The sequence below is a fragment of the Myxocyprinus asiaticus genome, chromosome 14 (assembly GCF_019703515.2).
Source record: "Myxocyprinus asiaticus isolate MX2 ecotype Aquarium Trade chromosome 14, UBuf_Myxa_2, whole genome shotgun sequence".
Taxonomy (NCBI): Eukaryota; Metazoa; Chordata; class Actinopteri; order Cypriniformes; family Catostomidae; genus Myxocyprinus; species Myxocyprinus asiaticus.
Window position 1 is genome coordinate 1,394,127 of NC_059357.1, and position 14,390 is coordinate 1,408,516.

Sequence of the window (14,390 nt, forward strand, 5' to 3'; positions counted from 1 at the left end):
CAATAAAGTTCCCCTTGCAGAGAAAAGCAAAGCATTCTGCTACAGAGACAATTAACTTATGCTCTGAAAACAGTTTAAAAACATTAAAAACACTATTTAACGGGCTCCTGTCATGGAAACAGTATTTTACTTGCTCCTTTGAATTAAAACAGTTCCATGTATTTTGTAGATTATCTTAAAAAAAATCAGAAAGAGAAACAGTTTGTTTAAGTAAATGTAATATCTGAGCTGCTTTGAACTGTCTGCACTCACCTAAAATACTTTCTGTGACATCTTAGATCCTATGAGTAGAACGGAGTGTTTCAAAAACGTTTTACATAACTGCATACTTTCGAAAATGAAGATGTTAGGAAACTGAAAAGAGAGGTTTCTTTGCATTCATTTTACAGCTGTTTTGTGTATAGTGTATCAAGGGTTTATGTGAGGAGATCATATCAATAGAGAGTTCAGTGATGATCAGCCCACATATCTGTATGACAGTGAGTAATATCTACACCCTACTGCTCTAAACATCCACACAACTGATCAATGACAGCGAGAGAGAGAGAGAGAGAGAGAGAGAGAGAGAGAGAGAGAGAGAGAGAGAGAGAGAGAGAGAGCACTTTAGAGAAAGTCATTAGTGAGCAGTGAGTGGACTGGTCCATTTCTTTCAGTACTTTGGCAGGAATGAGCTCTGATATAAATTTAATTAGCAAAAGGACTTAGTCAATCAAACTTTAAGATCCTGAGAGATAGGAAATTATTCTGCAAAATGCTCACACTACTTCCGTGTATGAGAGGGTTAGGGTTAGGGTTATATGCATTGAGTTCACTATAAATTTTATATATATATATATAAAAAAGTATGCTTTTGTTTTAATCTTGCTAAAAAAAAAAAAAAAAGTGTACTTCCTTAGATTTTACTCATTTAAATTATATATATATATATATATTGACTTTTAATGAAGTATCAATACTATTGATGTGCATATTTACTTTTGTTTAAATATGCTAAACCATGCTAAGAAATAATGCAATTTAAAGTGTCTCCTTGAAGTATACTTAAGTGCATTTTAATAACTTACTGGTTTGAAATACTGTATATTATGCAGCAATACACTACAATTAACAATAATGTATTTAGTTTTAATTACTCTACACAGTGCGATAAAATAATGTAGTGTGTGTTTTTGAAAGCATACTGAAGTGCAATTGAAAATGTGTTGACTTTAAACAAAATTTCAAGTAGCACACTAAAGCTTTTGTTAAAATATGCTTTTGTAAAGTTAGACGGTATTTGTTTAAAGTACTGTATTTCTTTAAAATGTACTTTTCAAATAATATTCTTTAGCTGACTTTAAAAATAAGTATACTTTTCCAAAGTGTGCTTAAGTTTGTTAAGACACATATTCATGAGTGTATTCCCATACAGTATAACGAAGTGTCTTTTAAATTCATTAAAATTATATTAAATTAAAATACAGAGTGGCCCCCCCTAAAAAAAAAAACTAAAAAAAGAACAGGGCCCACTGTGTTTGATTGCTGATTGCATAATGGCATAAAAAATCTGACAATTTAACGATTTAACAAAATGTAAACAACAAAATATCGTCACTGTGACGGCATCGTGAGCAACAACTTCCTACTAATAAATAAGTAAATAATTTAGTTATATTTTCAATGGCAGCAAACTTCAGTGCTTCTGTTTCGCCATGTGGCCCCATTTTTTGGGGGGGCCACCCTTGTATACTTAAAAAAAACTATTACATTCTCTATATAAAAATAAAATAATTCAGACCCTGTTAAGTGGACTAAAAAGTCTTAAAAAAAAAAAAAAACCTAAAAAAAAAAGAACACAGCTCACTTTGCATTCACACTGTCCCTGGTCCTGAAAGTGGATCTATTTTGGGCCCTTTTAGGGTGTTTTCACACTTGGTATGATTGCTTGGGCCGAACTCGTTACCTCTGCCCCCGTTGGTCTCTGTTTACAATGTATTATTTGGGTCTGAACCGAGGTCCGATTGCGTCATCAATGTGAGTACAAGCGACAGCTGTTTATCACTTTAACTAGATAACAACTCAGAAAGATGTCAGCTTCACTGTGTTATTAAAACCTCTTGTGAACTGTACCAGAGTTCACACGAATCATACCCCAGACCACACGGGTGCGCACCCGAGTTCTGAAAAACAGCGTTCACATTATCCAAAACAAACCGAACTTTGACATCATTCGAACCCGGGTGCGCACCAAAAGTGCTAGTTTGAAAGCACCTTGAGTGAGATGTGATAAGATCTCAATTAAATGAAAAATAAAAGGATGTTAATGTGTAAATAAGTGAATCTGGAGCGCTTTGTGTTCACAATGAACCATACAAAAGAAAATCACACTACAACTCGAAGTAAACCACATTCGATTAACTCCTCAGACATTTTAAATGGGTTTGAGATTGTCTGGAGTGTTTACATGTAAGTCACTAGTTCTTTCCTATATTTAGTCAAATAAATGCATTTCTATCACTATTATCTATTCTAAATATTTCATACATCTGTACTAAAACACTTTCTGATCTTTGTCAGGGCAATAAAGCTCAGTTTACCCTGACTCTAGGAAACAGAGAGAGAGAGAGAGAGAGAGAGAGAGAGACTGTTTGTTGAGAACACGTGTGTGCAGAAACACAGATCAATAAACATGCTCTATGTGTCTATATCTATATGTTCACCATCCACAAAGCATCATCAGCCTGCATTTAAACTCAACATGAAACAAAATTCCCAACCCATTATACTTTTGTAATGTGATGTACTCCTTGTAAAACTGAATATTCAATAAAAAAAAAAGAAATGTATGTCAAGACTTGATTTTATCCTCCTGGAATCGAGTTATATTTGCAAAACTGATAGTTTTGACCCTGGATGCTAATTGTTCAATACAGTGTTCAAGTGGAGTGAATATAATCAATTTAGTCATGACAACTTCTCATCCAATATTGCTTAAAAGCAGAAAATGTGGCTCAGTGTTTTGTTGTAACATCACAAACTTGTCAATAATAATATGTTTATCATATCCAATTCTTCAGTTATCCAAGCTTGACAGATACAGAGTCAAAAATATTGTAATTATTAGTTCCGAGCACATGAATTACCAAGCAAAGTGAACATAACATTTGACAGAAAGCATTAATTTAGCAAAATAATACATTTCAGTGCTTTATTTTTAATATTATTTATTTGTTATACTGTATATGACAGACCTTATAGTCAACTAATGTAAAGCTAATGACTCATTAATAAATCATGTAAGTCAATCGGCAGTACAATAGAAATTTATTGTGTATTTTGTTTATTATTTTCGCAAATAAACCCCAACAGAAAAATGGACATTCACCTTTGACAGTTTTCCTCAATCCTCATGTGTTCATTTTACTCAAAAAAATCATGTAACCAAGTGAACTTAAATTAACTGAGTTGATTCAACTAAAACATATACAGTATCTTCACTTAACTTAATCCATTTGTGTTGGGACAATATGAACATTTCTTGTTTAGTTAACTGAAACTGGGCAGAGGATTTCTAGTTCCCAGCATATTTTGCATGAGACTTGACCGGGAGAGTAAATGTTAAAATGAAGTGTTATTTTGTGTCTTTGTGCGAGATAAATATAAAGGTGGATATTTGTTAGTGTTTTATGTATATGTTAACCCTTATTTTAACATAAGAATCTTCTCAAGTCAATTTCTTTTCTTACAGAATATTAAGTTTTACTGTCTAATAATGGTCTTATCTTAAGAATAGATCATTTAGTGTGAGGGTTGGAGATTACTCGTCATCCACAACGGCTGTCACCTGTGGAGTAATGTCCTTTATTTTGGGGCATGTCAAGCATCTATTTCTTGGCTTCAACTTGTGAAGAATGCAGTGATGAGGCTGCTTATGAATGCTTAAAAAAAAGGACCAAATTACACCCTTGTTAGCCTCTCTGCGATGGCTGCCTGTCCAATACAGGATCCAATTATGTTTTTAAAGCACGGAATGGCCCCAGATTATGTAGTAGATCTCATTAAGCCACATAATTCAGGCAAAATGTTAAAATATGCTAATCAATTACTGTTGAATATCCCCCAGGCATGTCTTAAGCTTAAAGGTGATCATGCATTCTCTGTTGCTGGTCCGAGGTTATGGAATAATCTTCCTTTTGATATTAGGTTCTCTACATCTATTACCATATTTAAAGGTCGTTTAAATATGTTCTTATGTGTTTTTTAAAGCTTTTTAATCTTACGTCATTGCTGTATTGTATTTTATGATAGTTTTATTGGTAGTATTTATTCTTTGGTGCTACTGTGTAGTTTGTAAAGTGCTTTATAAATAAATGGAAAAAAAAAAAAAAAAATGGGACCATTAAAGTTATGTTATTAAGTGAGAAGAAAGAGTCCGTGGAGTCTCCAGAAACAGCTGAATTCCATTCCAAGCTGAGTTCTGTTGGTGTTTATATTGCAAAAATTACCATCTGACTGCTCATTATCTACAACACTACTTGTCCATTTAAATGGACATGAAAAATGTATTAAAGTTGATTAAATTGTTTTATTAGCTTACTTGTACAGATCGCAGAGTAATACAAGAAGTAGGAAAGATCTCGCAATACCTGGATGACCGGACTGATATGCCTTAATCCCCGGAAGTGCAGTTGTTATTCAGAAATATCAGACCGCTAGATGGCGCCATTGACCAATCAGAATCAAGTATTCCATTCAAATGAAAGTTGTATGGGTTCGGAACAACATGAGGGTGAGTAAATGATGACAGAATTTTCATTATTAACACTCTTATGTATTTCAGATACCTCTTATGGTATTTATGGTTCTTATCGTATGGTTTATCTGAACAGTACAAGACTTGGTGACTTTTCCTCCATTTGCCATCGTAACGTAATTTGTTTAATTTTTTTTTAATTGGGCTTCATTCGATAAGTCTAAGTGGTTGTAAAAAAAAGTGACACCCTTGGTATTTGTGGTCAAAATTGGCTGACCATTGAAAATAAAGGAGAAAGATAAAAAAAACACAGTAATTTTTTTTATCTGTCAAATACAATAAATAAATCAGCCAAACTGCAGAAAAAACAGACAAATTACAGAGTGAGACTCTAAAACGTCCTCAGTGCAAAACATACACACCCACTCACACACAAACACACTTACACACACACACAAACATGAACTGGTGAGACTATAACACAGAGCTTTTTTTTTTAATTTTTTTTATTTTTTTACATTTGTCAAAAAAATAAAACATTATAAATAAATAACATAAATCAGTTAAAATGCTAAACACACACACACACACCCATAAATTAAGGGGTGAGATGATAACACACTCACAATGCATAACACACACACACACAGAACCAGGGCATCAATAAGTGGAGCTCTATGGCCATCTTTTTGTCCTTGTTGCCATTACAAATCATCTGTTGTTTTCCAGCTGATGATAGCAATCTGACACACACACACACACTCACACACAAAATAAATTTTACTATAGAAAGTTTGAAATTGAAAACTTTACTCTGATTCTTCTGTTTTATACTCTAATAGAATTTTCAGAATTTTTGCAGTTAATTTCTGTTTCTTGATGTTCATTTTCTTGACATTATTATGCATTTACTTTGAGTTATTAAATTTTTATGTTTGAAATAAATTACTTGTAGAAAAATGCTTGTTCTGTGTCTCTTGCTTATTCTGTGATATGGCCCAAGTGCAGCAGCCATATCACCCTGTTGCTCTAGAAGCAGGGTTGAGCCTGGTCAATACCTGGATGGGAGACCCCCTAGGAAAACTAAGGTTGTACCTGGAAGAGGTGTTAGTGAGGCCAGCAGGGGGTGCTCATCCTACAGTCTGCGTGGTCCTAACGCCCCAGTATAGTGACGGGGACACTATACTCTAAAATGGCACCATCTTTTGGATGAGATGTTAAACTGAGGTCCTGACTCTCTGTGGTCATTAAAAATGCCAGGGCACTTCTCGTAGATAGTAGGGGTGTAACCCCAGTGTCCTGGCCAAATTCCCCCAATTGGCCCTTATCCATCATGGCCTCCTAATAATCCCCATCCATTAATTGGCTGTACCAGTACTGGCGCACTATGGCTGCCGTCGCATCATCCAGTTGGATGCTGCACACTGGTGGTGGTTGAGGAGAGTCCCCTGTTCACTGTATAAAGTGCTCTGAGAGTAGTATCAGAAAAGTGCTATATAATTGCAACATTCATTCATTCATTCATTCTTTTTGTAACACCATGGTCAGGTTTGATTGCAAGCATAATGACTGTGGCGAGGGCGTGGTTGAGTGTCCATCCAGGGAGAGGGGAAGTGGTAAGGATTCATCCCTGGGTGACAATTAGGTCTTACAGCTGTTTCTTGTTGCAGTAATTTGGGAAGAGCGATAAGAGCCCACGCCAGTGCCCAAGGAGAGAGAGAGAGAGAGAGAGAGAGAGTGATGCACAGGCTGGGAAGGTGGAGCCAGGGCCATCTACATCAGTTCACGTCAGGATGATGTAAGGGAGGGGGAAGTCTCGGCTTCCCCAGCCCTTAGAGGATTCCCTGCTGGGGATTTCCCTCTGGAGCAGACACGAGACCCTTGGGCATGCCTTTGATCAAGTGAAAGTGATTGATGGTCAATGTCTCCAGCCAGATATTGCACTCACTTATCCGTACTTTTCAATTATTAGTGATAGCGTGTATCGTGTGATACAGGGCGCTCAGACAAAAGAAGATACAACCCAGTTGTTGATACTGAAGAGCCGTCTGGAAATGTTATTCCAGATGGCTCATCATAATCCAATGGCGGATCACTTAGGGTGAGAAAAAAATGCTAAACCATCTAATGGCCCATTTATATTGGCCAGGCATTAAGAGGGATGTTCACAGGCTTAAGCTCAAGAACGTCAAAGCCGGCTGTATGATAGGGGAGCTCGGCTATGGGAATTTGCACCGGGTGACAATGTGCTTGTATTACTCCCAACCTCGAGCTCCAAATTACTCGCCAAACGGCAAGGGCTCTTTGAGGTCACACGACGAGTGGGAGATCTCGATTATGAGGTAAAATGAACAGATAGAGGTGACACACGTCAAATATACCATCTCAACCTCCTGAAATTATGGAGGGAGTCCCTGTGACATTGGCAACAGTGGTTCCAGAGAGGGCAGAGCTCAGGCTGGAGGTGAACTTAAAAGCCAATCATCTCACGCCGGTCACTTGTGGATACCACATCTCACCGTCTCAACACACAGAGGTTTCTAAATTGCAGAAAGAATTTGCAGATGTGTTCTCACTTCTGCCTGGTTGTACAAACCTCATACAGCACCACATCAAGACTATGCCTGGGGTAGTGGTACGTACTCATCCCTACCAACTTCCTGAGCACAAGAAAAAGTGGTATGAGAAGAACTGGATGCAATGCTTGAGATGGGAGTTATAGAAGAATCCCACAGTGACTGGTCCAGCCCGGTAGTGTTGGTTCATAAGAGTGATGGGTTGGTCCGGTTCTGTGTGGATTATCGAAAGGTAAACGCAGTGTTTAAATTTGATGCATACCCAATGCCTCGTATTGATAAACTGCTCAATCGGTTAGGCATAGATTGTTTTTATTCGACACTGGATTTGACAATGGGCTATTGTCAAATCCCCTTAATCCTCTGGGGTCGACGGATGTGCCGGCACGTCCTACTGGATTTTTTCCTCATAACAGCGGAAACAACTTAAAATACTCCATCATTTTTGGGCATACAGATAAGTGTAAGACATCATATAGGACTGATGAAAATGTCTACTTTTATTTGTGTACACTCACAATAACATCAAAAACCTTGTGCTTTTGTAAAATAAAGAAAATAAACACGGTGCGCTTTCAGCCGTCTCTGTCTCCGCGAGCATCTTTCTGAAACACATCACAAAAATGAACTGAAACTCAGCGAATACTTATCACACAAACATGAAACATATGTCTAAAGAAAGCTTAATATGTCTACTTTTAAATAAAACAATTCAAATTTAAAACAAATATTCTCTTGCAATGTAATCTGTATGAAACAAAGTGATGTACAGTTTCTCCTGGCTCATTATCGCTAATGTGATCACACCCACAGGCAGAGGGCGCTATTCATACGGTAATGTGCTGAGGCGATCAATGCAAATGGTAAACACCCCCAACAGTGCCTTAAAAAGCATCAAGTTCATTCACTTTTCTGTGCGTTTGGAAGACGGCATGCTACACAGGTGAGGAAGCTCCTGGAAAGTGACGAAGAGTTCACTTTTTCCTCAGAAGAAGAGCGGGACTCCGATGAGGAACGTCTGCATTATGAAGAGCGACTTGATCCAGCCGAGGATACAATTTCAGATGAGTAAGTCATTTAGTTTTACTTTAGTTGACATGCTATTTTATATAAACATGGACACATTTTACTAGTTGGACTATTTCCAGACTGGCCAGCCAGGATTCAGAGTATTGAAATTTGAAATATGTCCTAATAGGCAAGTTTTAGTTACATTTAAATGTTGTTTTGGCTAAAGCAGGTATTTAAATTGTATGCTGTATGATATAAATATGATATGTAATATGATATAAAAATAATATGAATGTTTAGATTATATTTTAACTAGTGTTTATGCTGCCTCATTATCATCAACGAAGCTTGTGCTTTCAAATATCTGTTCGGGTGTAAATGTGTCAAATGTGCTGTAAATATGCCCATATTAGAATGATTTCTGAAGGATCCTGTGACACTGAAGACTGCAGTAATGATGCTGAAAATTCAGCTTTACATCACAGGAATAAATTGCATTTTACAATATATTCAAATAGAAAACAGTTATTTTAAATTGTAAAAATATTTCACAATATCACTGTTTTTGCTGTATTTTGGATCAAATAAATGCAGCCTTGGTGAGCAGAAGAGACTTCTTTTAAAAACATTAAAAAATCTTACAGATATAAAAACTTTTATAGGTCTAAAGTTAAGTGAAGTCTTTATGTAAAGAAAATGTAGAGTCAGATTACTTCTTTTAACTTAAACTTGATTTTGTGAATAAGCTACAATCAATACATTCAATCATTAAGTCTCCTCACATTCATTCTCTCTCAGGGGAGGGGTCTTTGTCTCCTCAGGTGTGAATCACATTAATATTCATGATCATTCACGCCTCCTCGCATATGGCCTTTCTAACACTAAAAGTGTCTTACAAAAGTTAAATGACTATATTGTTTTGTATGAATGAGTGATCAGGATGGTTTTCACATCATTTTGTAGCAAAAACTCTAGGCTACAAGATCCAGTTCTCAAAAGTCTTGTGAACAAATGTTTAGTATGTGTTATATGGCCTTATTTCAGTGACTTAAATTGTTTTTTTCAAAAACCACGCATAAATGTTATTTTCTCAAAAATACAAACATGTACATACATGTTGTTCACATATTATTGTAGCCCAGTTTGTGCTGAATACAGTGTTATCAGACTTTAGCCATTAATATGTTTTTAAGCAACTGAAAAAAGCACAAATGTCAAGGCATGTCAAAACTTCTCGAGGGCCCAAAACATCCTCAGACCCCAGAGGGTTAACCCCAATATCCTGTGAGAAAATGGCCTTCTCCACACCGTTCAGCTTACATCAATTCATGACACTTCCGTTCGGTTTGTTTGGGGCTCCGGCTATGTTCCAGCGTTATGCCACTGCCTATTTAGACTATATCATTATTAACAGTATGATTGGCAGCGGCACCTTCACCATCTGCGGGCTGTCCAGAGATAGTTGAGATGAGCGAGGCTCATGGCAAACCCGAAGAAGTGCAGTGGAGTGGAGGTAAGCAAGTGGGCGGGTGGAGGTACGGTATCTGGGCTTCTACTTCTATTAAAACGGCAATGATTGCAGCCTCCTCGAGACTTAAAACCAAAAAGGAGGTAAGACAGTTCCTGGGGCTGGCTGGCTATTATCGTAGGTTTGTACCTAACTATTTGGCTGTCACCAGCTTGCTGACTGATCTTACTAAAAAGGCAGCACCAGATCTGGTCAAGTGGAAGGAGCAGTGTCAACAGGCGTTTAGGCAGGTGAAAGCTGTACATTGTGGTGGGCTGCTTTTACATATACTTGACTGACAAGGGGAGGAGGGGGAGGAACGACCAGTGCTGTACATTAGTCGGAAGCTCTCTTTGAGAGAGACTAAGTATGAAGGATAATAATAATGATGGATACTAATGCGCTGATCACCCGTTGGTATCTGGCATTACAGCCTTTTAAGTTCTAGGTGGTCCACAGGCCAGGGGCGCAGATGGCTGTCACGGATTTCCTCTCCAGAAATGGGGGGCGGGGGAGTGGTGGGCAGGCCGGATGGCACCCTGGTCTGAGTCGTGCGGTAGGGGTGTGTGGTGAGGGCGTGGTCGAGTGTCCGTCCAGGGAGAGGGGAAGCGGTAAGGATTCATTCCTGGGTGACAATTAGGTCTAGCAGCTGTTACTTGTTGCAGTAATTTGGGAAGAGCAATAAGAGGAGCCCACGCCAGAGCCCAGGGAGAGAGAGAGAGAGAGAGAGAGAGAGAGAGAGAGAGAGAGTGAGAGAGCAATGCACAGGAGTGTGACACATTAGAGTGTTTATTTTGGAGTGTGACATTACCTGAACCCTGCTTCCTCATTCCTACAATGACCAGTCCTGTTACAATGACATTAACTGCACAAACTGACCCTTCACATACATTTTAAAATTCTAAACTTTGACAAATAATAGTTTGAAAATGTCTAAATATATATCCAAATGTCAATCTTGTGATAAAATATAAAATTAGGTTACAACAAACCTCAGACTACACAGTAGGTGACTACAGCCATCTACTGGCTATTACTGGCATAACATGGGTTTCAAGTCATGTTATTTATATTTTGATCATCAGATAGCAGCAATCTGCCTCCAATTTATGTCACATTCTCATATTTCTTCATGTTTCAACTTATAGAAACGTAGGTTCTGATTTTATTTTTTATTTATTTTTTCAAAACTTTGCTTATTTGTACAATGCAAATTAATGGTCAAATTAATCAATTTTCTTCTAAATAAGATAAAAATAGCATTAAATCCCTTACTTAAAAGCATAAAGGTTCTTACTTCAGGGAAGAAGAAATGGTATAATTATCATCATAAAAAAAAAAAGAAAAAAAAAGGGTTACACATCTGACCCTTCCGGTCAAAAATGACCACAAAGAGAGGTGCCATTTTCCAATACCATAGGAGGGTTAAGTAAACTATCCTTTTAAGTTTGGCTACAAAAGGAGCAGTTTGGGTTACTGAGGAATTCATGATTCTAAATAAATCTTACATTTATATTCATTAATTTATGATGATGAATCACTCACTGCAGTATGTGTCAGTGCTTGATCAGGATTTACTGCAGAACAGGAAGAGGATCATAATTCACTGAAATCTATTAAAAGAAAAGCTGATTACACTTACATCATCTCCCTGATGACCCCAATGATGACGGTGATGAATTGTTACATTAAATGATGCTTTCATATTTTTTGTGTTATTGTCACTCTTTGAGATTATTTCACAAGAATAGTTCACTCATGCTCTGAACAGGGTAAAAGACATCCTCATTTGACATCAGCACTAGACTGGGGTGAGAAAAAGGATAAATCATGCTTCAACATTTGCTCTGCTGGTGTCAAATGATGTGGTTAAAATATGATTTCATGTTGTCCTGACATAAATTCCTCATCTCTGATTATTACAGCGCTCATGTTCTCTTTCAGTATAAACAGATGCTGCTGAACATCACCATAAGAGCTCTTCATGTCGACTGAAGTTGTTTCTCTCGAGTCGTGATGGACAGGAAGCTCATAACCAGAACATCAGGGCGCCCCACGGGGCATTAGAGAACGCTCTTTGCTTCCTCACAGCAAACATTTGGACAATTGTTTTAGCAAACGACCCGCAGCAGGTTATTGATTTTGTGCATGGAGCTTTAATGCGTCTAATATGCTGCAGAAGCGGGGGGTGAGGAGGGACACGGCTGGGCTAAAAGGATCATGGCATGGATCTTGCTACGGCAAGCGGGGCGGTTACCGTGGAGATACAGCTTCACAAACATCTTGCCATGAAATCTGATTGGCAGGTGTGTTTATGACACTAAATCCACCTGTGTCCTTTAGATTTGTGCTGTGGGTTTGTGCTGAAATTTTTAAAATGACTGTGAAATCTCTGAGACAGACAGCTGATAATGTTTCAGATGAGAAGGTTTTAGTTCTGGAGAGACAAGCTGTTTAATTTTTAATTCTTCTCAAGACGACAGGAAGAGCAGACTCTGATGCTACACAAGGTTTCAGACCTCCTTGATTTTTTTGTTGTGTACAGCAAGCAGAGAATAACACCAGTTTCTTAGATTTATTTCAAAAGCAACTTAAAAGAAAAGTTCACTCAAAAGTGAACATTCTGTCATCAATTATTCACCCTCACGTTGTTCCAAACCCGCATGACTTTCTTCTGTTGAACACAAAGATGTTAGGCAGATTGTTACTGAGTATTTTTATCTTATTTTCTGATAAAAACATCTAAACATCCTTTAAACAAGAAAGTATTACTTGAGAAGCAGAATGGCATATGATATTAACCTCATGTGACCCCGCGTCCACATGCATGGACGTTGTATTTTGGCTTTGCTATACGCAACGCATAATTTAATTTCTTTTAAACCGACTGATCTCAGTTCAGGAGACTCTGTGCTGTCAGCAAAGGGTTAAACATTCAACATACGGAGTCATGTGACAAAATAACATGGCGCAAAACACAGCAGAGTCTGTGTTTGGTTGAAACACCAACATAACTACATCTGGTAAGAAATCTGATCAACAGTTCAAAATCTGTATGTTTTTATATTGAAACATGTTTAAGTCAAAAGATTAGTCACTAGTTTCATCCGATATGCCATTTAAAAAAAATAATAATAATTGAGCAATTTATCGATTTATCTCTGATATAAAACAAAAGTCATATAATGATGTTAGATTTTAAACCAAAGGTTGAACTGAGATTCAGGACACCTTTTTCTCCACATAAATGTCAGGTTGTCACATAGGCTATAATTTAAATGTAATTTTACACAATTAATTAGTTTGCATAATTGGACAGAAGAGTTGTTTGATATTTTTAGATGTTACCTTTTACATTTCTGATGTTTCATGAACTGTTTTATGTTTAATAATTAATAATTGTTTTACTGTTTACATTTAACTGAAAACACTATTATAGGCTGTTTAATCACAGTTCCCATTGTGACAACTTTCCCGATATTGTTTATCCTGGGCAATAAGGTGGAAATGTTGAATATCTCGTTATCTCGTGACAACTAACTTTATTTTCACATCTTTTCAGATTTTGGAAGATGCAAAAATTAGTTCATTCTGTTGAGTGTTTATATGGTCAGCACGTGAGCACACACACACACCATGTTTTTATATGATTGTGGGGACTCTCCATAGACTTCCATGCATTTTATGGATTTAATACAGATCTAATGATAATTTCTATCTCCTAACCCTCACAGAAGCCTTTTTGCATTTTTACATTTTCAATAAAACATAATTTAATATGTTATTTCTCTTGTGAGGTCCACTGGCTGGTCCCCACAAGGTAGGTGATCTCACGTTTTACTATCCTAGTGGGGACATTTGTTCCCCACAATGTAGTATAAACATGTACACACACACACACACACACACACACACACTCACTGACCGGAGCGGCAGGTGGTTTAAACTTACCCTGATGGAGCCGGTGATGTTGATGGCCATATCAGGTGACAGAGATTCTGATACTTCTCACCTGAGCAGCTTCTGTTTCACACGAATGACATCATCATCATAACTGCACTGACGCGTTAAATACCCGTCCGACGAACCGCGTCCTGTTGCGCTGCAGTGTTCAATCATAAAGTCCAAATCCACGCGTGAACTCTTCAAGTGTTATCAGCGTCAGTTTACATTAGATTAGGTTCATAAATGTGTAAAATAAGGTATTAAAGGAAGTTGTTTCTGTTCGTCTGGTCCACTGGATAAATGAAGCGCTGACCGGAACCAGCTGTCGCGACCAAAGCCGACCTCGACTTAACGATCCAGATATGACCCGGTCCAGTACGAAGAGAGGGTCTTTATGATCATTGTGCGATCGGACTATCAGCAAGTGCAGAACCGTCACCGGTGATCTCGAGCTCCAGTGCGCGCACCACCGGAGCGCGGTCATGTGATGGACGATTATGTGTCCGCCAGAGAATAAAGCGCTTTTATTTTCACTATAATCGTATTAGAAGTGTGTTGAGCAGAGCTTTAAGTGATGCTTGAGGAATGTAGGATTTAAAACAGCATTTATAATGTCTCC

At 37.6% G+C, this 14,390-nt stretch overlaps 1 protein-coding gene across 1 annotated transcript in view; it reads right to left on the reverse strand.

The window, feature by feature from the left end:
* Positions 1–14,177, reverse strand: part of pkn1b (protein kinase N1b) — a 70,817-nt gene extending 56,640 nt beyond the window's left edge. Inside the window, exon 1 of the mRNA XM_051715825.1 lies at positions 13,778–14,177. Coding sequence (XP_051571785.1) covers positions 13,778–13,807 — 30 coding nt within the window. The 5' untranslated portion in view covers positions 13,808–14,177. The remainder of the gene's footprint in view (positions 1–13,777) is intronic.
* Positions 14,178–14,390: the final 213 nt, after the last annotated feature.